Raw genomic sequence first — 20643 nt, forward strand, 5'->3', positions numbered from 1 at the left:
GAGATAAACACAGCCAGCTCTGACAAGCTGTTTGTCAGCAGCATGGCTGTGATTTATAAGGGATTGCAGAGTGCAGGGGGACCTTAGGGGGGTTTGGGATAGCAACAGAGGCTGGGTTGTATAGGCAGATCCAGCCTCTGTATGCAGATAATATTCTTCAAACCCACCTCGGGTTCTCTTTAAAGAGAACCTGAACTGAAAATAAAAAGTCAAAATAACCATACACAGGTCATACTTACCTCCTGTGTAGTCTACTCCTCAATCTCTTTCTCCTCTCCTGCGTCCTATTTGTCCACTGTGATCAATGGATTTCTCCGTCCTCCATTTTAAAAATGGCCATTATCCCATAACAGCTTGCTGGTCAGCACACTGTTAAACTGTAATATCATACACTTGAGTCATAGGGAAACATGGACATTACCTTGCACATTTGGTTGTAACTGACAGCTGCTGATATATAATTGACAGCAACTGGTATATTTCTCTTCTGACAAAATCTTGTCAGAACTGGAAGGAATCATTGTTAGAGGAAAATGGTGAGCTTCTGAGAGGAACTGGCGGTGAGGTAAGTATGATACTAATTTGCAGCTACGTCATGTGTTTGTTTTAAACAATTTTTCTCGCTTCAGGTTCCCTTTAAATTCTTCTTCATTATAGCTAAAGAAGCTCCTTAGTAAGACAGGTGAAATGTCTTCTACATCAGAACAGTTGTCCAATTGAAACAACTTTATTTTATGTTTTAGCGGGTGAAAAGTTCTTATTACATTTTCAGTAAAAATATGTTTAGTGTACTGGACTGGTTAAGGGCTCTGCCTCTGACACAGGGGACATGGGTTCGAATCTCTGCTCTGCAAGCCTGTATCTATTCAGTAGGAGACCTTGGGCAAGACTCCCTAACACTGCTACTTCCTACTGAGTGCGCCCTAGTGGCTGCAGCTCTGGCGCTTTGAGTCTGCCAGGAGAATAGTTTGATATACCGTAGATGTTGTGTTTTTATCCACTCATTGAATGAACATTTTATTGGATGGTGTTTGCCTGTTAATGATTGATGAGCTCTTGCTGGGCTCCATCAGAACAGAGTATTTACATAAAAAATGCCATAGATTCTGTTTTATGCCTAATGCACATGATGTAAACTTGCCAATTGTAGAAGCAGACACAGAAATCAACATTTGCCACACGTTATATTTGCCACAAAGGCTTCCTATTTTAGCTTCAAACATCACGATCATTAAAAATGTTTAAATGTAAAATACATGTACGAAATACATTTCTCCCATAATAAAATTCACTTTAAATTACTTTTTTCCTATGTTCCTCTCACTTACAGTAGGCACCAAAGTTTTGATAGGTTTTACACTAGTTCATATTCTAATGGGGGCTATCTCAGGGTTTTCTTTATTTTCAGAAACATTTACTGAACAGCAGTTCCTCAGTTCAACTGTCAAATAGTGTGCAGAGAGTGAAATCAGATCGAACCTGTCGGAAATAATTGACTCGACCCGTCCATCTGGTGGGAAATTGCATGGTGTATGCCAGGCAAAACTATCCTTTAGAAGGGATCACAATCGGATCCCTACTTTTACCATAGTCTTATGCTTAGTACACACCATGCAATTTCCCCTCAGATAGAGAGGTGGAATAGGCAATTTCCATCAGGTCTGATCTGTTGTTTTTTCTGATCAATTTTGTATAGAGGTGATCGGAAAAAAAATGGGAAATCAGATCAGACCTGTTAGAAATGATCTGTGCGACCCATCTATCTGATGGGAAATTGCACCAGGTAGGCCTGAACGATTGTATGAAAAAATTGAATCAAGCGATTTCTGTCCGAAATCACGAATTTGATTTGATTCAAAATTTCCTTCAAATCAAGCTATGTTCCCCCTCTGTGTCTCGCTGTCCCCGTCTCTTTGTGCACTCTCTGTGTCTCTCTCTCTGTCCCCTTAGTGCCCCCTTTGTGTCCCCTCTGGGTCTCTCTCTGTACCCGCTCTGGGTCTCTCTCTGTGGCCCCTCTGTACCCCAAGCTGCGGCAGTGCTGGATATACCTTCCCGCACAAATGCAACGATGCCCGTCTATCCACTTCTTCTCCTGCAGGATCTAATGCACGGCATACTTCCTGTATGTCATGTGACATACAGGAACCAGGAAGTATGCCGTGCACAAGAGCCGGCAGACGGCGATAGAGGCCGATAAGTGTTGGGTTTGTGCTGAAGGTATGTCTAACACTGCTGATGCTGCGGACCACACGTGCCCGGATTTGGGGGACTATGAAGCCACTTCTTCAAACTTCCCTTATGCGGAAATGACATCATTGCGATACTCGCCGCTTTGACGATTCCGAAATTGTGATCTAGGTGATCGCGATTTCGGTTTAAATTTGATTTATTGTTCAGGCCTAGCACCAGGCATAATGTCTTGGGAGGGGCGGGGCAATAACCTTACTTTTTTATGTTGTGAGATGAAACCAGAGTCTCAGCGGAGATGCACGCAAATAAGGGGAGACCATACAAACTCCATGCAGATAGTGTCTAAGCCGAGATTTGGCGTTTGACCTCCACCCTGCATGGCTAGACTGCTCTATTGACTACACCTTTGGCAACAAACATTAGAGCCTCTGGCTCTTCCCTATTGGCTGGAGGAGAAGGCTTAGTGCTTAGTACTGATTCTTACTTTGTACAGCGTCACGGAATATGTTGGCGCTTTATAAATCAATAATAAGAATAATAATTCATTGGCTCAGGACCTGCAGCTGAGGAAGGTGTTGTTAAGTTGGAAGGTGTTGCTAACCCACATAAAAAAGAACCCAGGTTGTCGGGAAATCTTCTAACTTGAGAACACTGCGGTCACAGCAAAGAGTAAGTTCAAAGTAGAGTATCCCATAGCAACCAATGTCTTCCAGTGATCTGATGTCATGGCAGATTAATTGCATTGGTTGCAAACACAAGTTGAATATCTGATTACTAAAATGTGTACTGTATTAAGGATGATTTTCTAGCATTATCTCGTGTTCATTATTCATGTTATATTTAGGTCATTAGTTGACTTTCCGTAAGAAGCAGCTGCTATGTCAATTATGTAGACATAGGATTTCCTGTGGGTTGTAATGAGTGGTTTGGTGATGTATCAGCAAGCATTACAGAATGTGATCATTAGTGTTCAGTGGTTCACAGTCACACTACCCCAAGAGGGATTTGCACTAGATCTGCCTGAATGAATGTGAATTGGAATCCTTTTATAGATGTGAATAGGATATGTAAACTGGCCTTCATGTAGTAAAAATTCAGCCTAACTTAAAAATTGTGCCAGCCCTTTCCTTCCTCAGTACGTTACTCCCGTTGGCCACCCATCACCATGTCTAGACATGTGATAGTGGTGTCAGGATAAGTGGGCACCAGTCTTTGGTTAATCTAACATAGCTCATCTTGGGGTGTATTCACTAAAACTGCTGTAAGCAGAGTAACGTGCGTAAAGTGTTACCGCATGATGAGTAGAGCAGAATACAATACATTACATGCAATTCATGCTCCAAACCTGGACAACACACCTTTTCAGACAAGCTTATAACATTTTATAGCCCCTATTTACTTATCTGTTCACAATGTAATCGGAGGCAAAGGGTCACTGCCTTATCCATCCTCCACCCCCTTACCTAGTGTGTCCCCCAATACCCTTTAGATTGTAAGCTCACAAGGGCAGGGTCATCCTCCTAATGTATATTATTATTATTTTATTATTTAGTATTTATATAGCGTCGACATATTATGCAGTGCTGTATATATATATATATATATATATATATATATATATATATATATATATATATATATATATATATATATACAGTGTACAGCACTGCATAATATGTCGACGCTATATATATATCTATATATATATATATATCTTGTCACTAACTTTCCCTCAAAGGAGCTCACAATCTAACCCCTACCATTGCCATATGTCTATATTATGTAGTGTAAGTACTGTAGCCTAGGGCCAATTTTTTTTTTTTTAGAGGGAGCCAATTAACTTATCTGTATGTTTTTGGATTGTGGGAGGAAACCGGAGTGCCCGGAGGAAACCCACACATACACGAAGAGAACATACAAACTCTTTGCAGATAGTGCCCTGGCTGGGATTCGAACCAGGGACCCAGCGCTGCATACTGTATGGAACAAAAGGAGTGTCCGCACAATATCCCGTAGATCAAGTTCCTTTATTATGGACGTATCCACACAAGTTCACACATCATATAGCTGACATGTTTTGAACCAATAGGTCCTTGCTCATAGCTGCATACTGTATACTGTTTTTGTCGCAATATTTGTGCTGCTTGAGACTCTGCTGTACATTTTTTGGTTGTACCTATGTTCCCCGTGTTGTCGTATCATGCTTTGTAAATCGCTGCGGAATATGCTGGCGCTATATAAATAAAAATAATAACAATAATAATTAGGCCCGTTTCCACTAGGTACAAATTCGCAATGCAAATTTTTGCAGTAAAAATGAAACCAATGAATGTCAATGGAGTCTTTTCTATTGAATGTGAATTTTCGCATGCAGTGCCATACAGAAAGTATATGGATTTCATGCTACAGATTTCTGCAACACACATCCATTTCCCATGTACTGATTGTTAGATGCATATGAAAATTCACATAAAACATGAAAGTTCGCATACGGGAAAAACGTACGCAAAATGTAATATCCTAGTGGAAATTGGCCCGTAGTTTCTACTCCATTGTGCATAAGACTTTACACACATTAATCTGTTTGCCACAGTTTAGTGAATCGACCTCCTTAACCTCCCTGGCGGTCTATTAAGATCGCCAGGGCGGCTGCGGGAGGGTTTTTTTTTAATTAAAAAAAAACTGTTTCATGCAGCCAACTGAAAGTTGGCTGCATGAAAGCCCACTAGAGGGCGCTCCGGAGGCGTTCTTCCGATCGCCTCCGGCGCCCAGAATAAACAAGGAAGGCCGCAATGAGCAGCCTTCCTTGTTTTGCTTACATCGTCGCCATAGCGACGAGCGGAGTGACGTCATGGACGTCAGCCGACGTCCTGACGTCAGCCGCCTCCAATCCAGCCCTTAGCGCTGGCCGGAACTTTTGTTCCGGCTGCGCAGGGCTCGGGCGGCTGGGGGGACCCTCTTTCGCCGCTGCTCGCGGCGGATCGCCGCAGAGCGGCGGCGATCAGGCAGCACACGCGGCTGGCAAAGTGCCGGCTGCGTGTGCTGCTTTTTATTTCGCTCAAATCGGCCCAGCAGGGCCTGAGCGGCGACCTCCGGCGGTGATGGATGTGTATAGTCGTCCATACCGCTGAGCAGGTTAAGAGAGACAGAGAGAAACTGTAACCCAGAGCCTGATGTGCGGAAAAGATCTGTGCCTGTTGTTCATAGCAGTCAGTTAAATTCCTTGTTTCATTTGCAAATCAGCACTATAAAAGTGACAGTTGGAAACAGGACAAACATTCCAAAGGGTAATAACAGTAAATGGCCACAGTTCACTAAGCTTACTATATTTACCTCATGTAATCCTTGAAATAAGGATTCTGCCCTTAAGTTAAGGAGTGATTCCTAAAGTTACGGTAATAACTGAATCCTTAAATTAACAACTGAATCCTAAAATTAACCAGTTAATGGCGTACGTACAAAAAGCGCGTTGGGAAAAAAGGGCGCGGGGTGTAAACGATAATATTGTTTTGTATTTAGTGTACAAATAATGTTTTACAAATGTATAAATCATTAAAAAATGTGTACAAAATCGGCAATAGTGAAAACGTTAATCTTCTCTGTTTCAAAAGTGAAACTTATAATTACGTTTGTTAAAAAAATGATAATATATGTTTAATCGTTATAATTGTATATTATTGTGATTAACCTTCATTTATCGTTTCTTCTTAAAATAAAATCTGAAAATATTGTTTATAATGATGATATAAATATAACTACGTTCGTAATAAGTGCTGTAAAATATTAGTAAGTATTACTAAAATTTTACTAAAACTATACCTAACCCTACTCTCACACAGAACCCTCCCTGTACCTATTCCTAACGCCTAGACCCCCCTGGTGGTGCCTAAACCTAAGACTCCCCAGGTGATGCCTAACGCTAAGACTCCCCTGGTGGTGCCTAAACCTAAGACTCCCCTGGTGGTGCCTAAACCTAAGACCCCCCTGGTGGTGCCTAAATCTAAGAACCCCCTGGTGGTGCCTAAACCTAAGACCCCCCTGATGGTGCCTAAACCTAAGACCCCCCTGGTGGTGCCTAAACCTAAGACTCCCCTGGTGGTGCCTAAACCTAAGACTCCCCTTGTGGTGCCTAAACCTAAGACCCCCCTGGTGGTGCCTAAACCTAAGACTCCCCTGGTGGTGCCTAAACCTAAGACCCCCCTGGTGGTGCCTAAACCTAAGACCCCCCTGGTGGTGCCTAAACCTAAGACCCCCCTGGTGGTGCCTAAACCTAAGACCCCCCTGGTGGTGCCTAACCCTAAGACCCCCCCTTAATGATAGCTTTATTATGTGGATAATAATGTTTTACAAATAGTAACTGTAAAAAATATATTGCAATTTAAAGTTACGTATTGATCGCTTTATTTTGTGAATAATAATGTTTTACAAACAGTAAGGGATAAAATGTTAAATAATGTTTTAGTTAAATAGGTTAAATATGTTTCGTATTTTTATAAACGTTATTCGTCACGAGTGCATTTTCTAAACGTAAATCACCACGAGCACAGTTAGAAAACATTACAAATCTCTGGGCGCCGTTTGTAAAACGTTATTTATCTCCGGCGCCCTTTTTTCCTGTTGGGCGCCCATTAAACGATATTTATTATGGGAGTGAATGGCGGAGCCCTTTTTGTCCACTAGCTGCCTGCGCCCTTTTTTCCCAGCCCCCAGTTAATGGCAATCTGACTTATTAAAACATCCTGTTTGGCAACAGGTCGTTTTAATAAGTCGCTCTCTCTCTCCCGCCGCCGTTGTGCATGTGTGCGTGTGTGTGTGTGTGTGTGTGTGTGTGTCCCTGCCGATGTTAACCGTCGGGACTCAGTGTTCCGTGATTCGGGGAAAATGTCCTCTACCCAATCGCAATGCCTGGAATGAATGGACATGACCATGTCAGCGGCCATGTCCTTTTATAAAACAGGAAGCCGTGATGGTTAGTAAAGTTTAAAACAAAAAAAAGTGAACACTTCCTATAAAACAGGAGTGTTCTCTAGCGCCATCTAGTGGCCAAAAAGTAAAATACACATAGACATACACACACATACACTTATAATTAAATATTAATAAAATGAAGAACTTATACTTCCAAAGCTCTAAAAAAAAAAAAAAACTTGTAGGAAAAAAAACCATCATAAAAAGTTGCCTTAGGGACTCTTTTTTTAATCTACTGTATATTTTATGAGGGCAAATTACTATTACTTTACTACATAGGGGTTTGTAATCATAGACCGGACTAAAAAAAAACAAAAAAAAAAAAACAACAGAAAAATAACATCTATATTTACAAATAATATATTGGCACCATACATTGTGATAGAGACATAATTTAAATGGTTTAATAATCGGGACAAATGGGCAAATAAAACATGAGGGTTTTATTCACAGGAGAATGTTTTATTCTTAAGGTGGCCACTAACGGTCCAATTTCTAGCGAAAAATCGTTTGAGCGATCAGAAATTCTGATCGGATGAAAAATCGTTCACTACTATCAACTAACCAATCATTGCTTCCTATCTATTACGACCCCTAAGAAAATCCGAATTTTCGTTCGACGAAAATTCATTCAGGCGACAATTTTTTCACTCGTTCATAATCGATTGTGTCCACCAATAGAGATTATTTACAACCAATCCGATCAGAATTTCTCATCGCTCCAACGATTTTTCGCTACAAATTGGACCGTTAGTGGCCAGCTTAAGACTATAATGGCTGAAAACCGAGAAATAATGATTTTTCCAATTTTTTCTTATTTTTCCTATTAAAATGCATTTAGAATAAAAAAAAATACTTAGCAAAATGTACTACCCACAGAAAGCCTAATTGGTGGCAAAAAAAACAAGGTATAGATCATTTTGTTGCAATAAGTAGTAATAAAGTTATTAGCGAATAAAAGGAGCACTAACAGGTGAAAAGTGCTCTGGTCCGTTAGGGCAAAACCCCCTTGGGGTGTGAACTGATTAAAGACAGGATGTTTATTCACAGATATGAGTTCAAGTGATAACAACTATAAAGTGTGTGAGGAATTATCACCTAGCCTGTGCTGTCGTCAAGTGGAGTGTTACTACAGCCTGCAATGTAAAATGGAGGATTCTGAGCTTTTATTTTTTAGCATTTTATACAAAAAAGGGACTCTATATAGAGAGAAATACACAGCAGGCACATAGAGAGGGGAAAGAGAGGAACATTAAGTGTATGTATACACAGCCACAGATGCACATACAGACAATCACACACATACAGCCACAGCAACAGAGAGAAACAGCTGCACATAACACACACACACACACACACACACACACACACACACACACACACACACACACACACACACACACACACACACACACGCACGCACACACACACACAGCCACAGAGAGACACACAGACACAGCCTGTCTCTCTCCTTTGCTGACTGCCATACACAATCTACAGGCTGGCTATAATCATGCTGGCAGAGGAGGCAGCAGGAGGGGTGGAGCTGCATCCTACCTGCGTGTGCTCCTATGCTCCTTATCTGCATGTGAGAATAACTATAGAGGTGATAACTGAAGGACTGGACTGATAAGATAACACACTGTAAGATCCGATTACTACACCTTAATAAGGGCCTTTTTCCACTAGCCTGCGATTTGCTTCTGATCGCAAATCGCAAGGTACATTAAACTAATGGAAACTGCAGCAGCAATTTCCATTAGTGCGATCCGATTGCGATGCGATTTTGGTCAAAGCGCAATCGTCGTCCTGCCGCGTTTTGTATGCGATTGAGCTGGACTATAATGAGTATAGTAGCTCAATCGCAATCGCATGGTGGAAATTGAAACGCGATTGCGATCGCATTTCATAGTGGAAAAGAGCCCTAAGGCAAGCTTCTAAATTCGCTCCTTGTACTGGTCTAGTAGTAAACTATAGTAAATCCAAGCTCCTCATGCTAAACTGCGATAATACCTCACAAACTCCAATGGAGACGGTGGCTAGAACGAAATATTTGGGTATTGTTATTTCTAAGAATACCAAAGATTTCCTTAATGATAATATCTTGCCATTCATTCAGTATACAAAGCAAAAGCTGGTTGGGTGGCAGTCTCTCCCTCTGTCTCTTATAGGAAGAATCAACCTGGTTAAAATGAAGCTCCTGCCCAAGTACCTATATATATATTCAGGAATTGCCCAATATGGATTCCCAAAAATATATTCCAAAACTTAACGTCCATCCTCTCTAGCTTCATATGGCATAATAAAATTTCCAAAATCAGCCCAAAGAAACTTCAAAGACCCTGGACGGAGGGGGGATTGGCATTTCCAGACTTATTTATATATTACGTAGCTAGCCAATTAGTAACAGCGCACTGGTGGATGTCCCAAGATGCTACAAATGCTGCAACTGTCCTGGATGCTGCTCTTCTGGGCTCCTTCGAAGCGTTAAAACAAATATTGTATAGAGGGACCACTGCACCATATCCACTAACCAATAATATGAGAGTTGTTATTAAAGCGTGGGATTTAGTGCATAAGTGGACCCGCCCTCCAGATAACAAATTCTCACCCAACACCCCTATTTGGAATAACCGAAAACTATCACAATTTTTCACAATCCCAGATCCCATAATTTGGATATCAAAAGGAGTGTCACACTTGCAGCATATTGTGCAAGCTGGACAGTTAATGCAATTCGATTCTCTGAAAGAAGCCTTTTCACTCCCTAATACACACTTTTTCCGCTTCCTGCAGATGCGTCATGCCTTTGGAGCTCAGTTTGGTGGAGTCCCGATTAGACTCGCAACATCTGAGATTGAGGATATCATATTAAATGAAAACCTCAGTAAACCTATGTCGACGATATATCAACATATAATTCTATTAACCGAACCCCACCTTACTACCAATAAAAGTGTATGGATAAATCTCATACCAACTCTGGATGATGAGGAGTGGGAAGATGTGTGGATAAAACCCTTCCAATACTTAATTGCGACCAGAGATGGACTGATACAGTTTAAAATTCTACATAAAGTATATCTCACCCCCTCTAAATTGTCCAGATTTGATAGATTAAACCCGATAAATTGCTGGAGATGTAATGCTAGTGATGCAGATCTAGACCACATGTTGTGGAGCTGTCCTAATGTTACTCCTAAGTGGATAGATATCTGTGATTACCAAAACCAATATACCAGTAGATCCATTATATTGCATTCTGGGAGACACCACCAGACTGGCTCCCACACACGCTCAAAGGTCACTAATAGGGTTGTTATTATACTATTATAGGAAAGCAATTATTCTCAACTGGAAAAAGACAGAAGCTAATTCAATTCTGGAAGAAACTAATTAATGATTCTCTGCACCTTTATAAAGCTGCGTATATAGCTAGAGGGTGCCCACAACAGTTTGACAAGGTATTGTACCTTGGACAAGTAATAAGGATACATCCTAGGAGAATAAGGGTGGGTAACATGTCGCAAAGATTATATATGCATGAAGACAGACAAAATATACTTTACATATAATCGATGTAATGAACGGCTAATATTTTACCTGATATACCTAGGACGAGCTGGGAGGGAGAGGGGAGATGGGGGGGGGGGGGGTGTAGGGTGGGTCAGGATAGTATGTGATAGCCATGAATGTAAGTTTGCAATGAGCTCTGTAGCCCACCTGCGTGTGGGCCCTTTTTGGTTAAATGTTATGTTTTTGTTGTCAACTTTTCAAAATCAATAAAAAGAATTTTCAAAAAAAAAATAAGGCAAGCTTCTTTAAGGCAGGTACACGCGCCATACTGTAGCAAACGACGGGTCCGTCAGACCTTCCCGCTGGGCAGACGTTCTGCCGACAGTAGCACGTGTGTACATGCTGTCAGCAGACTGATAAAGACTGTTTCTGACTGATCCGCTCAGTCTGCCGACAGCGTGTACACACGTGCTACTGTCGGCAGAACATCTGCCCAGCAGGAGGATCTGATGGACTCGTCGTTTGTCACAGTATGGCGTGTGAACGCACCTTTAGTGAATTAACATTTAACATAACGATGGATGTGTGGTGATAAGTTTTCGCTTGCCTCATTATCACTAACATGATCTTAAGGCCAGGACACACTGCTGACTGATGTCACCCATTGGGAAGCGGTACTTATACAAGTTATGCAGCCCACATTTTGCAAATTCCATAAATCGCGTTACCTGGGTAACATGCGCATTGTTTTAGTAACTCCTGTTATGCAAGTGTGTAACATACGCATTACCTAGATAATGCAAATTGCACTATTTTGTGCTGTACAGCTTGCATAAGTATCCTTAAAATTGCCTTTCACTGCCTGTTTGCTGAATGTGTCCATTAGTCACATACACTGAAGAAATCAGATGCGAGGGAACAGACTTCATATACCATGTAGAACATGAATTAAAGGAACAGCAGGAAAGCATTTATTGTCACTCAATGCATCTGTACAGGTACTTAAAGGGAATCTAAACTGAGAAGGATATGGATTTTTCCTTTTAAAATAATACCAGTTGCCTCACTCTGCTGCTGATCCTGTGTCTCTAATACTCTTTGCCACAGCCTCTTAACAAGCATGCAGATCAGGTGCTCTGACTGAAGTCAGACTGGATTAGCTGCATGCTTGTTTCAGGTGTGTGATTCAGCCACTACTACAGCCAAAGAGATCAGCAGGACTGCCAGACAGCCGGTATTGTTTAAAAGGAAACATCCATATCCCTCTCAGTTAAAGGGAATGTCCAAGCAAAATAAAAAAATGAGTTTCACTTACCTGGGGCTTCTCCCAGCCCCATGCAGCCATCCTGTGCCCTCGTAGTCACTCACTGCTGCTCCAGTCCCCCGCTAGCAGTTTGCCAACCTCGGAGGTCGGCGGGACGCATTGCGTACATTTTTACGCAGTCCCGCTAGTGCAGGAACATTAACACATACATTTTTATGCATTACTGGTTTAATACGTAAATTTTTACGCATTGAACCAGTAATGCATAAAAATGTATGTGTTAATGTTCCTGCACTAGCGGGAATGCGTAAAAATGTACGCAATGCGGCCCGCCGACCTCCGAGGTCAGCAAGCTGTCAGCGGGTGACTGGAGCAGCAGTGAGTGACTACGAGGGCACAGGATGGCTGCATGGGGCTGGGAGAAGCCCCAGGTAAGTGAAACTCATTTTTTTATTTTGCTTGAACCTTCCCTTTAAGGTTCCCCTTAGCGCAGTAAGCACATACTGACATCGGTGTACTTCAGAGTGAGCCTGAATCAATAATGGCCTTAATAAGTTTATGGACGGTTTCCCAGTTCATCACCATCTTTCATACTGCTTTGCAATAAAGGTGAGATTTGCAATTAAGAGAGATAATTTACATAGTCAAACAAGGGAAAAACATAATAATACATAGCAACCTTTTTGTCGTGATATGGACAGCAAGATCAATGTTATTCTTAGAGGACACTTCTCCTACATGAAGGTGTGTGTAGTGGACTGCTGTCCTCAGGCCTCATTTACACTTAATCAGTTGGGATGCGTTTTTTTTTTTCTTCTCCACAGTAGTGCATTGAGAAAAAAAAAATCTCAGTTAAAACGCGTTAAAGAGGAACTCCAGTGAAAATAATGTAATAAAAAAGTGCTTCATTTTTACAATAATTATGTATAAATGATTTAGTCAGTGTTTGCCCATTGTAAAATATTTTAAATCCCTGATTTATATTCTGAAATTTATCACATGGTGACATTTTTACTGCTGGCAAGTGATGTAGCTGCTGCTTGCTGTTTTGGCCGTTAGAGACAGCTGTAAACGGCTATTTCCCACAATGCACCAGGGTTTACTGCCAAGAGTACGTACTCTTTTTTTGTGGGAGGGGTTTCACCACAATATCAGCCCTACAGCTCCCCCTGATGGTCTGTGTGTGAAAAGGAATAGATTTCTCATGTAAAAGGGAGTATCGGCTACTGTTTGGGATAAAGTTCAATTCTTGATCGGAGTTTCTCTTTAAGTGTGAACTGAGCCATAGGAAAACATGGGACTTACTTTGAAAATCAGTTGTCCTTTCAGTTATAACTGAGAGCAGCTTATTTAGTGTACACGGGGCCTATTATGGGTGTGTGTCGTCATCTGGGAACGACTGCATGAGTGAATCCATTTGAGGGAGATTTACGTCTTTCCTTGAGAATAGGGTTCCTATTGGCCCTGAAACTTTAGAATTTTAGAATCAGTAAACATTGTTAAAGTTTATAGAGTGCTGGGTCGTGTATCTTGACACTTTTATACATAAGGCCCATAGTGTTTTTTTGAGCTGTAAAACAATTACTTATTTATAAAAGAAAAAACAAAAGGGGAAAATAGCTCGCAACATGCGAGGAAAGGGAACAGCCATTATGCCAGAGAAGCCCCCTTTCTCCTGACCACACACACAAATTGAGACATTTTAAACAAATGAAAAAAAAAAAACAGCAAATACACAAGGCACACAAAGCCAGCAGATAAGCCCATGTTATCAACCTGCAGATGCCTCTATGGGGTTCATGCACTAAACCGCAGTGATATTGCTGTGCGCAAACAGCGCATGGCAATACTACCGTTACTACCTGCAGCATTATCGCAGCCCGCAGTACTCGAGTAGCACGGGCATTACTAACGGCAATGCACATTACTATAGCAACGCTTCCGCTATTCGAGTACTGCAGGTCACGCTTATAGCTTAACTAGCTGTACACTGCTGCCGTGGCAACGGTAGGTAATATTGTCATGCGCTATCTGAGCACCGCAACATTACCGCAATTTAGTGAATCAACCCCTATGCATTTAATTTACAAAGTACATTTTTAATTCATGTTACCATAACTTAACAATAACTTAAAAGGAACTTTAATCCAGGATTGAACTTTATCCCAATCCGTAGCCAATGCCCCCTTTCCCACAAGAAATCTTTACCTTTTTTCAAATAGATCTTTAGGGGGGTCTGTATGGCTGATATTGTGGTGAAACCCCTCCCTCATTGTGATGTCATGACCATGGTCTTGGAAGTTTGCTGTCTGTAATGCTGGGAATACACGGCTCGATTTTACACTCGAACGTTTCGACGCTCGATTTCCGCGGGCGATTCTCTTATCTTCCGCTCGTTTTTCTTATCTTTTTCCATTGTCCTCGGTGCAGAATTGAGCAGCCAAACGATCGAGCCGGAGATCAGACATGTCGGAAATTATCAATCGAGCCATCTTAATGGCTCAAAATCGAGCTCTGTATTCCCAGCATAAACCTTGTTGCATTGTGCTTTTCCAACTGCCAAGCAATCTCCCTCTGTGCATAGAACTCTCAGTAACAAATATTCCGTACAGATCACCTGGCAGAACGAAAGATGTCACTACCAGTGATACATTTCAGAATGTAAATCAGGGAGAGGAAAAATTTTACAATGGGCAATTACTGGAATTGTGTAAATACTGCTGCGCTCTCCAGACCTTATTATATAAATATTGTAACAAAACGGATTACATCACACTGCACAAGGCTTACACACAGTTCTCAAAGTTCCTTAGGAGTGGTTGATCCGCACTTGAAGTCTCTACAGATAATTCTCTGTTCAATAATATTCAGAATGACAACACTGTGATTACTCCTCCTAGAAGACATACACAAATCTCCACATAGGGTGATAACGTTCAAACTGTCAATTCCTACAACACACCACCACAGTGCGTCCGTGATTTGTGAGGTTGGTGCCACTCAGTCCCACACCCCCTCTCTTCAGGGGCGCCTCTAGCCATGTTGTCACTCCAGGCGGCGAGAAAATCTATGGCGCTCCCCCCACCACCACCACCCCCATGGCGCCCTTCCATGAAAATAATTGTAATGCGGCAGCGTTTCACCAGGAAATAATCATAATGCGGCAGCTTTTCATCAGAAAATTTGCAATGCGGGCAGTGTTTTACCAGAAAATACACGTAATGTAAGGCTGCAGAAGTGAGCTTAGGGGTTGTGGGCCAGTGAACTGATGTGGCGTCAATTTGATGGCGCAAGCCTGTTCACTACCTGGGGACACAACATCTGGCGGGGGTGACCGCGGTCCCCCCTGCACAGCACTCATGCCCACCTGGTCGGCCTGGCACCCTCTACAATAGGTCAGAAGGAGGCACAAAGGGGCACAGAAGGAGTCACAAGGGGACAGAGGTGACACATGGGGACTGAAGAGACACATGGAGACCGAAGGAGGCACAAAGGGATACAGAAGGAGGCACAGGAGGACAGACGGAGGCAGAGTGGGACTAAAGGAGGAACAGGGGGGCAGAGGTAGCACAAGGAGGCAAATAAAGGCAAAGGGGACAGAAGGAGGCACAAAGGGCACAGAAGGAGGCAGAGATGGCACAAAGGAGGAAAGAAGGATGCACAAGGCACAGAGGTGTCAGCTAAGTAGATTAAGCAGAAGCAAGTAATAGAACAGCCACAGGGGTGTGGCTTAATCTTGGGTGGGGCTTAATTTGTGGGCGGTGGCTTAATTCTGCAACATGGCGCCCCCCCAGGACCAATGGCACTCCAGGCAATGGCCTGTACTGCCTATGCCTAAAGGCGCCCCTGCCTCTCTTTATATGCTCACCAGAACTAAACCACCCCAGATTTCAGGTGGGTCTTGGACAATATTCAAATGCACATCCAGATGACTTTAATCCTATACTAGAATATCTCAACATAGGGTAATATTGTTCAAACAGTTTTGCATCACTCAATAACAGCTCTTTGTGAAAAACGGGTTGTGCATTTCATTCCGTGTATGTGAATAATCCCACTCCCTCCACAGCAATCTGCTCACCGGATACAACCCACCTCAGTTTGCAGGTGGAAAATGCATTTGACACTGCCCTCCGAACAAATTCTCTGACTCTTTTCCAGAGACAACTTGGCCTCTCCTGAGGTCCTTTTATTCCAATAAAATTCTCGATAAAACATAAGAAACACACATAGTGTAAAACAGTTAAAAATGCCTCTGGGCGCACATAGAATCGCATAAAAATTCTTAGCACCTATATGATGTTTGATGCACTTTAATATGGTATTCAAATTATGGTTACTAGCAATAATAAATTAGCTGCTACTGCACTTCTATGCACTTTAGTGCACAATAAAAAATTCTCAGCACCTTAATGATAATATACTGTATGCACATTAAAATGAGGATCACTAATATTAAGAACTATCTACTATTTGTTGTAGGAATGTCAGACTATTTTCACTATGCACTTTAAATTAGGCATCTATTTTGCACTTTATTTCAACGACCAATTGGTCCCTTTAAGGTAAATTTGTAAATTTTTCATAGTTTCTAAAATGTATTATAACACTAGGAGGTAGGTATGTGAACACCATAGGCTGTGATGACATCGGAGGGGCTGCTGCTGCTGAGAGAAAAGCCCTGAAACAGAGCAATATGATCTGTGTGCCTCTGCATAAATAATGAAAAAAATACATATACCCAGGCACATCGCCTCTAGTTAGGACATTATATAAGTTATTAAGGAAAGAGAGGTGCTGAAGGGGGTGTGGCTAGAAAACAGCAAAAATCTATTAACCCTTCGCACTCTTGCATGCAAATGTTCAAACAAATGCATTCACAGATTCACTCATCCAGGCACAACTGTTATCCCTACAGCTAAGTTAAAAGCCGGGGTTTTAGTTCACAGAAGAATGCATTCTTATGCTTAGTCACCTATACTGCGCAGAAGTACCCAGGTAAACATAGGTGTCCTAACTCTGGCCCTGTAACATGCATAGTGCAGACATGCAAACACATTCATTGCATCAAACCTATCAATGGATTAGGAGCACACATCCTGGCGTCCTCTCCTGGGACAGACAGTGCATCTTACCAATCGCACAAGGGAGCTAACGTAATGTATCCATGTGCACCATGCACATACACCAGCATAAGCTGTGTGCATGCTGACAAACACATACAGGGGAAGGAGGGAGTGCACTGAATTTAACCCTAGCCACAGGGGTCAGTAACAAGAAAAAAATACATATACCCAGGCACATCGCCTCTAGTTAGGACTTCTGAGCAGTATAGGTGACTAAGCATAAGAATGCATTCTTCTGTGAACTAAGACCCCGGCTTTTAACTTAGCTGTAGGGATAACAGTTGTGCCTGTATGAGTGAATCTGTGAATGCATTTGTTTGAACATTTGCATGCGAGAGTGCGAAGGGTTAATAGATTTTTTCTGCATAAATAATGATGATGACTGCAGTTTGATTCCTATGAGAGACACTTCCTACAGGCAGCTGCACATCATACCAAAATGAAAGCACACAGATGAAAGGCTGCAGCAGCCTTTCTCATATAGCCTAGATAGCAGCCTAGTCTCATATAGCCTCGACAGCACATCCAGAACAACTCATAACCCGGAAGCAGAAGGGATATGAGCCGGCGGCCATTTTTGATTTTTCCTGGAGCAACAATGGATAAAAAACACTAAAAAAAGGCACACCAGAACGGCGAAATTATCAGGTAGAGCATTTATTCTTTACAAGCTATCGACTGATATGTTTATTTTGTGTGAAACATTCATCTCTGGTTGCCTTTAAACAGAAGGTTTTTAGAAATGTAATGTCTGCATGAATAAAATGCATAATGCAACACTGTAGGACACTGGGTATAATATGCAAATCATTAAATCAGCCCCATTGCCCAGAAGCAATGCACCATGGATGTTGCTACTTGATCATGTGGACATGAAATATCTGACTACTGTACTCTTGGTTTTAAGAAGGCAGTGCTGTAGCTTGCCTTGCCTCTTCAGTGAAGGGGGAGATGGTTGCTGAGAAAGCCCCTATAGTGTTCATACTGTAAGAACAGAGCAAAATGTTTACAGAAAGCACAACAAAGAGTAGGTTATATTCAGCAACCACTTCTCATTTTCCTGTGGTTAGTTCAAATGGAAGAAGTGCTTACAGTATTTTATCAGAAAGCATAGAGCATGTTTGCTGTTGATCTGGGAATGATGTTGGTCCCAGACAGTAAATAAATGCACTGCTTGCAGATCATACAATGGATATGTTGTGTGCCCACTGAAGTATTAGAAAACCCAGCCTTTTATAAAACAATTGTGCTTTGTATGTGGTTCCAATGCCTTTACGGGCCCGGCCGGTATACACTGAGCGGCCAAAAATTAGAGACACTACCTAATAAAGAGTTGGTCCAACTTTAGCTCTGATCACAGATGATATTCTTCTTGGCATCTACTCAACAAGATGCTGATACTGTTGCCGAGTAATGTTGGCCACACAATAGCAGCTCTAGGTTGGGTCACATTGGATGGAGGCGTTTCCAAGCTTTAAAGTGATCTTTCGACTTCGTTCCACAAATGCTCAATAAGATTGTGGTCAGAAGACCAAGCTGGCCATAGAAGTAGGTTAAACTCTGATTGATGTTCCTGAAACCAGTTTGAGACCGATCGAGCACGATGGCAAGGGCCCACAACCATCTAGTGTGCATACAGTGCTTTATTTATTTAAGTATTTATATAGCGCCGACATATTACGCAGTGCTGTATAGAGTATATATTGTCTTGTCACAAACTGTCCCTCAGAGGGGCTCACAATCTAGTCCCTACCATAGTCATATGTCTATGTGTGAATGGTGTCGTGCCTGTATCATAATCTAGGGCCAACACAAAGCTGTGTTGCGTTTTATGTGCAAGCACTTTCATTTTAAGTTAACTTAGTATGGAACTGACCTCTTTTTTGATTGATTTATGCAAGATTTGTGAATTATCCCCGGATGGGTGATCTCTGACAGAAGGACATTTGTTAAGATTTTGAATATGTGACAGGTCACCGGCCTGCTGAAATCTTGGATTTGACTTGTTGTTCAACTGACTGGAATCCTTTATTTTTTTGACTTTCAGCTTAGTTTTCAGCGGAAGATCGGAATCTTGTACTGCAAGAGTGGACAAGCCAGCGAGGAGGAGATGTATAACAACGAGACAGCTGGACCAGCATTCAAGGAGTTCTTGAGCCTTCTGGGGGATGAAGTCAAGCTTAAGGGGTTTGACAAGTACCGTGCACAGCTGGATAATAAAAGTACGTTTTTTTTTTAATTAAAGTCCTACTCCGCACACAAATGCTTTCTTATTCCTGGGTAGGCCCTTAGTGGCAGAGCTCGTTTTTGTGCCGATACTGACTGATTATCCAATGCCAAATACATCATTTTTGAAGTACTTGGTCAGGAGATCTGACCGTGGCCATTTTCTTGTACAACTGACTTTTCTTGCTATGGGCTGCAGGCTTTTTATAAAACCTCAGTCAGTGCCCCCATCCAGATCTGAACAGCAAGATGACATATTCCAAATAACAGTGGCTGCCCCTTCCACAAATCCTGCTACTAATTCCCGTAATTTAGCTCTTTGTGCTCTTTTTCATTTTATTTTACCTATATTTACAGTAACTTACCTCTTTTATTTTAACGCATAAGAATCTAAATGATTAAGCTATTAGAAGACATATTTAAAACCTAAGGCTGGAGATGGACTTTAAAGAGACTCTGTAACAAAAAAAAGTTCCCCGGGGGGTACTCACCTTGGGAGGGGGAAGCTTCAGGGTCCCAATGAGGCTTCCCCCTCCCCTGTAGCTGCAGGCAGTCCAGCGGTGGCTCCCCCGAAGAGTCCCGGAATCCTCCCTCAACAAGCGCTGATAAGCGCTGATTTATTTACCTCTCCTGGCTCCAGCGGGGGCGCTGTTGTGGCTTTCCGCACAGAGATAGGCGAAAATAGCCGGCCCGACGGAGTTTGGCTATTTTTGGCTATCTCCGTGCGGAGAGCCGATACTGCGCTGGAGCCGGGGAGGTAAATATTTACATCACCGCTGTTCCGGGAGGATTTTTGCCACTGCCGTCGGACCGAGGAGGACGGGGAAGCCTCAATAGGATCCAGAGGCTTCCCCACCCGAGGTGAGTACCCCCCAGGGGAGTTTTTTTTCGTTACAGGTTTTCTTTAAGACTTGATATTGAGTGGCATGGAAGCAACAGCAGCCCTGGCAGCATGGGAGGCCCCTGCTGTGGGTGAGGCCCCAAATGGCTGTTTAGCCTGCCTGGGCTGAGTGGCCGCTTGGGGCCTCACCCACAGCTGGGAACTCCCATGTTGCCAGGACTTCCATGCCTCCCTGTCACTCACACAAGGCCTGAGCCCACTAACGCAGTTGTGCACAGTTGTGTCCGCTTTTCAGCAACACATCAATGCTACAGATGCTGAAAAGCGGACGGATGCGGACATAACTGTGATAGAGGGCTCAGGCCCACACAGACGTCAAATCAGCAGCAGGATGAACAGAGGGGAGAGCAGTGCAGTGACCTCGGTGTACACTTCAGATGTGGGGGTAACGTCATTGCTCACTTCCTGTTTTTGAGGCGTGCCATTCAGTTAATGTGCACAGCTCTACTCTT

At 42.4% G+C, this 20643-nt stretch overlaps 1 protein-coding gene across 11 annotated transcripts in view; it reads left to right on the forward strand.

Annotated features, from left to right (window-relative positions):
• SIPA1 (signal-induced proliferation-associated 1) overlaps nucleotides 1-20643 on the forward strand; it is a 215503-nt gene that overhangs the window by 113489 nt on the left and 81371 nt on the right. For all 11 annotated transcript variants that reach the window (XR_011024852.1, XR_011024853.1, XR_011024854.1 and 8 more), the window contains one exon: nucleotides 19112-19286. Coding sequence is in view for 8 of the 11 variants with exons in the window: in XM_068260904.1 (XP_068117005.1) it covers nucleotides 19112-19286 (175 nt within the window). In the remaining 3 variants the exon portion in view is untranslated. The remainder of the gene's footprint in view (nucleotides 1-19111; nucleotides 19287-20643) is intronic.

This window comes from Hyperolius riggenbachi, chromosome 11 (genome assembly GCF_040937935.1).
Source record: "Hyperolius riggenbachi isolate aHypRig1 chromosome 11, aHypRig1.pri, whole genome shotgun sequence".
Lineage (NCBI taxonomy): Eukaryota > Metazoa > Chordata > Amphibia > Anura > Hyperoliidae > Hyperolius > Hyperolius riggenbachi.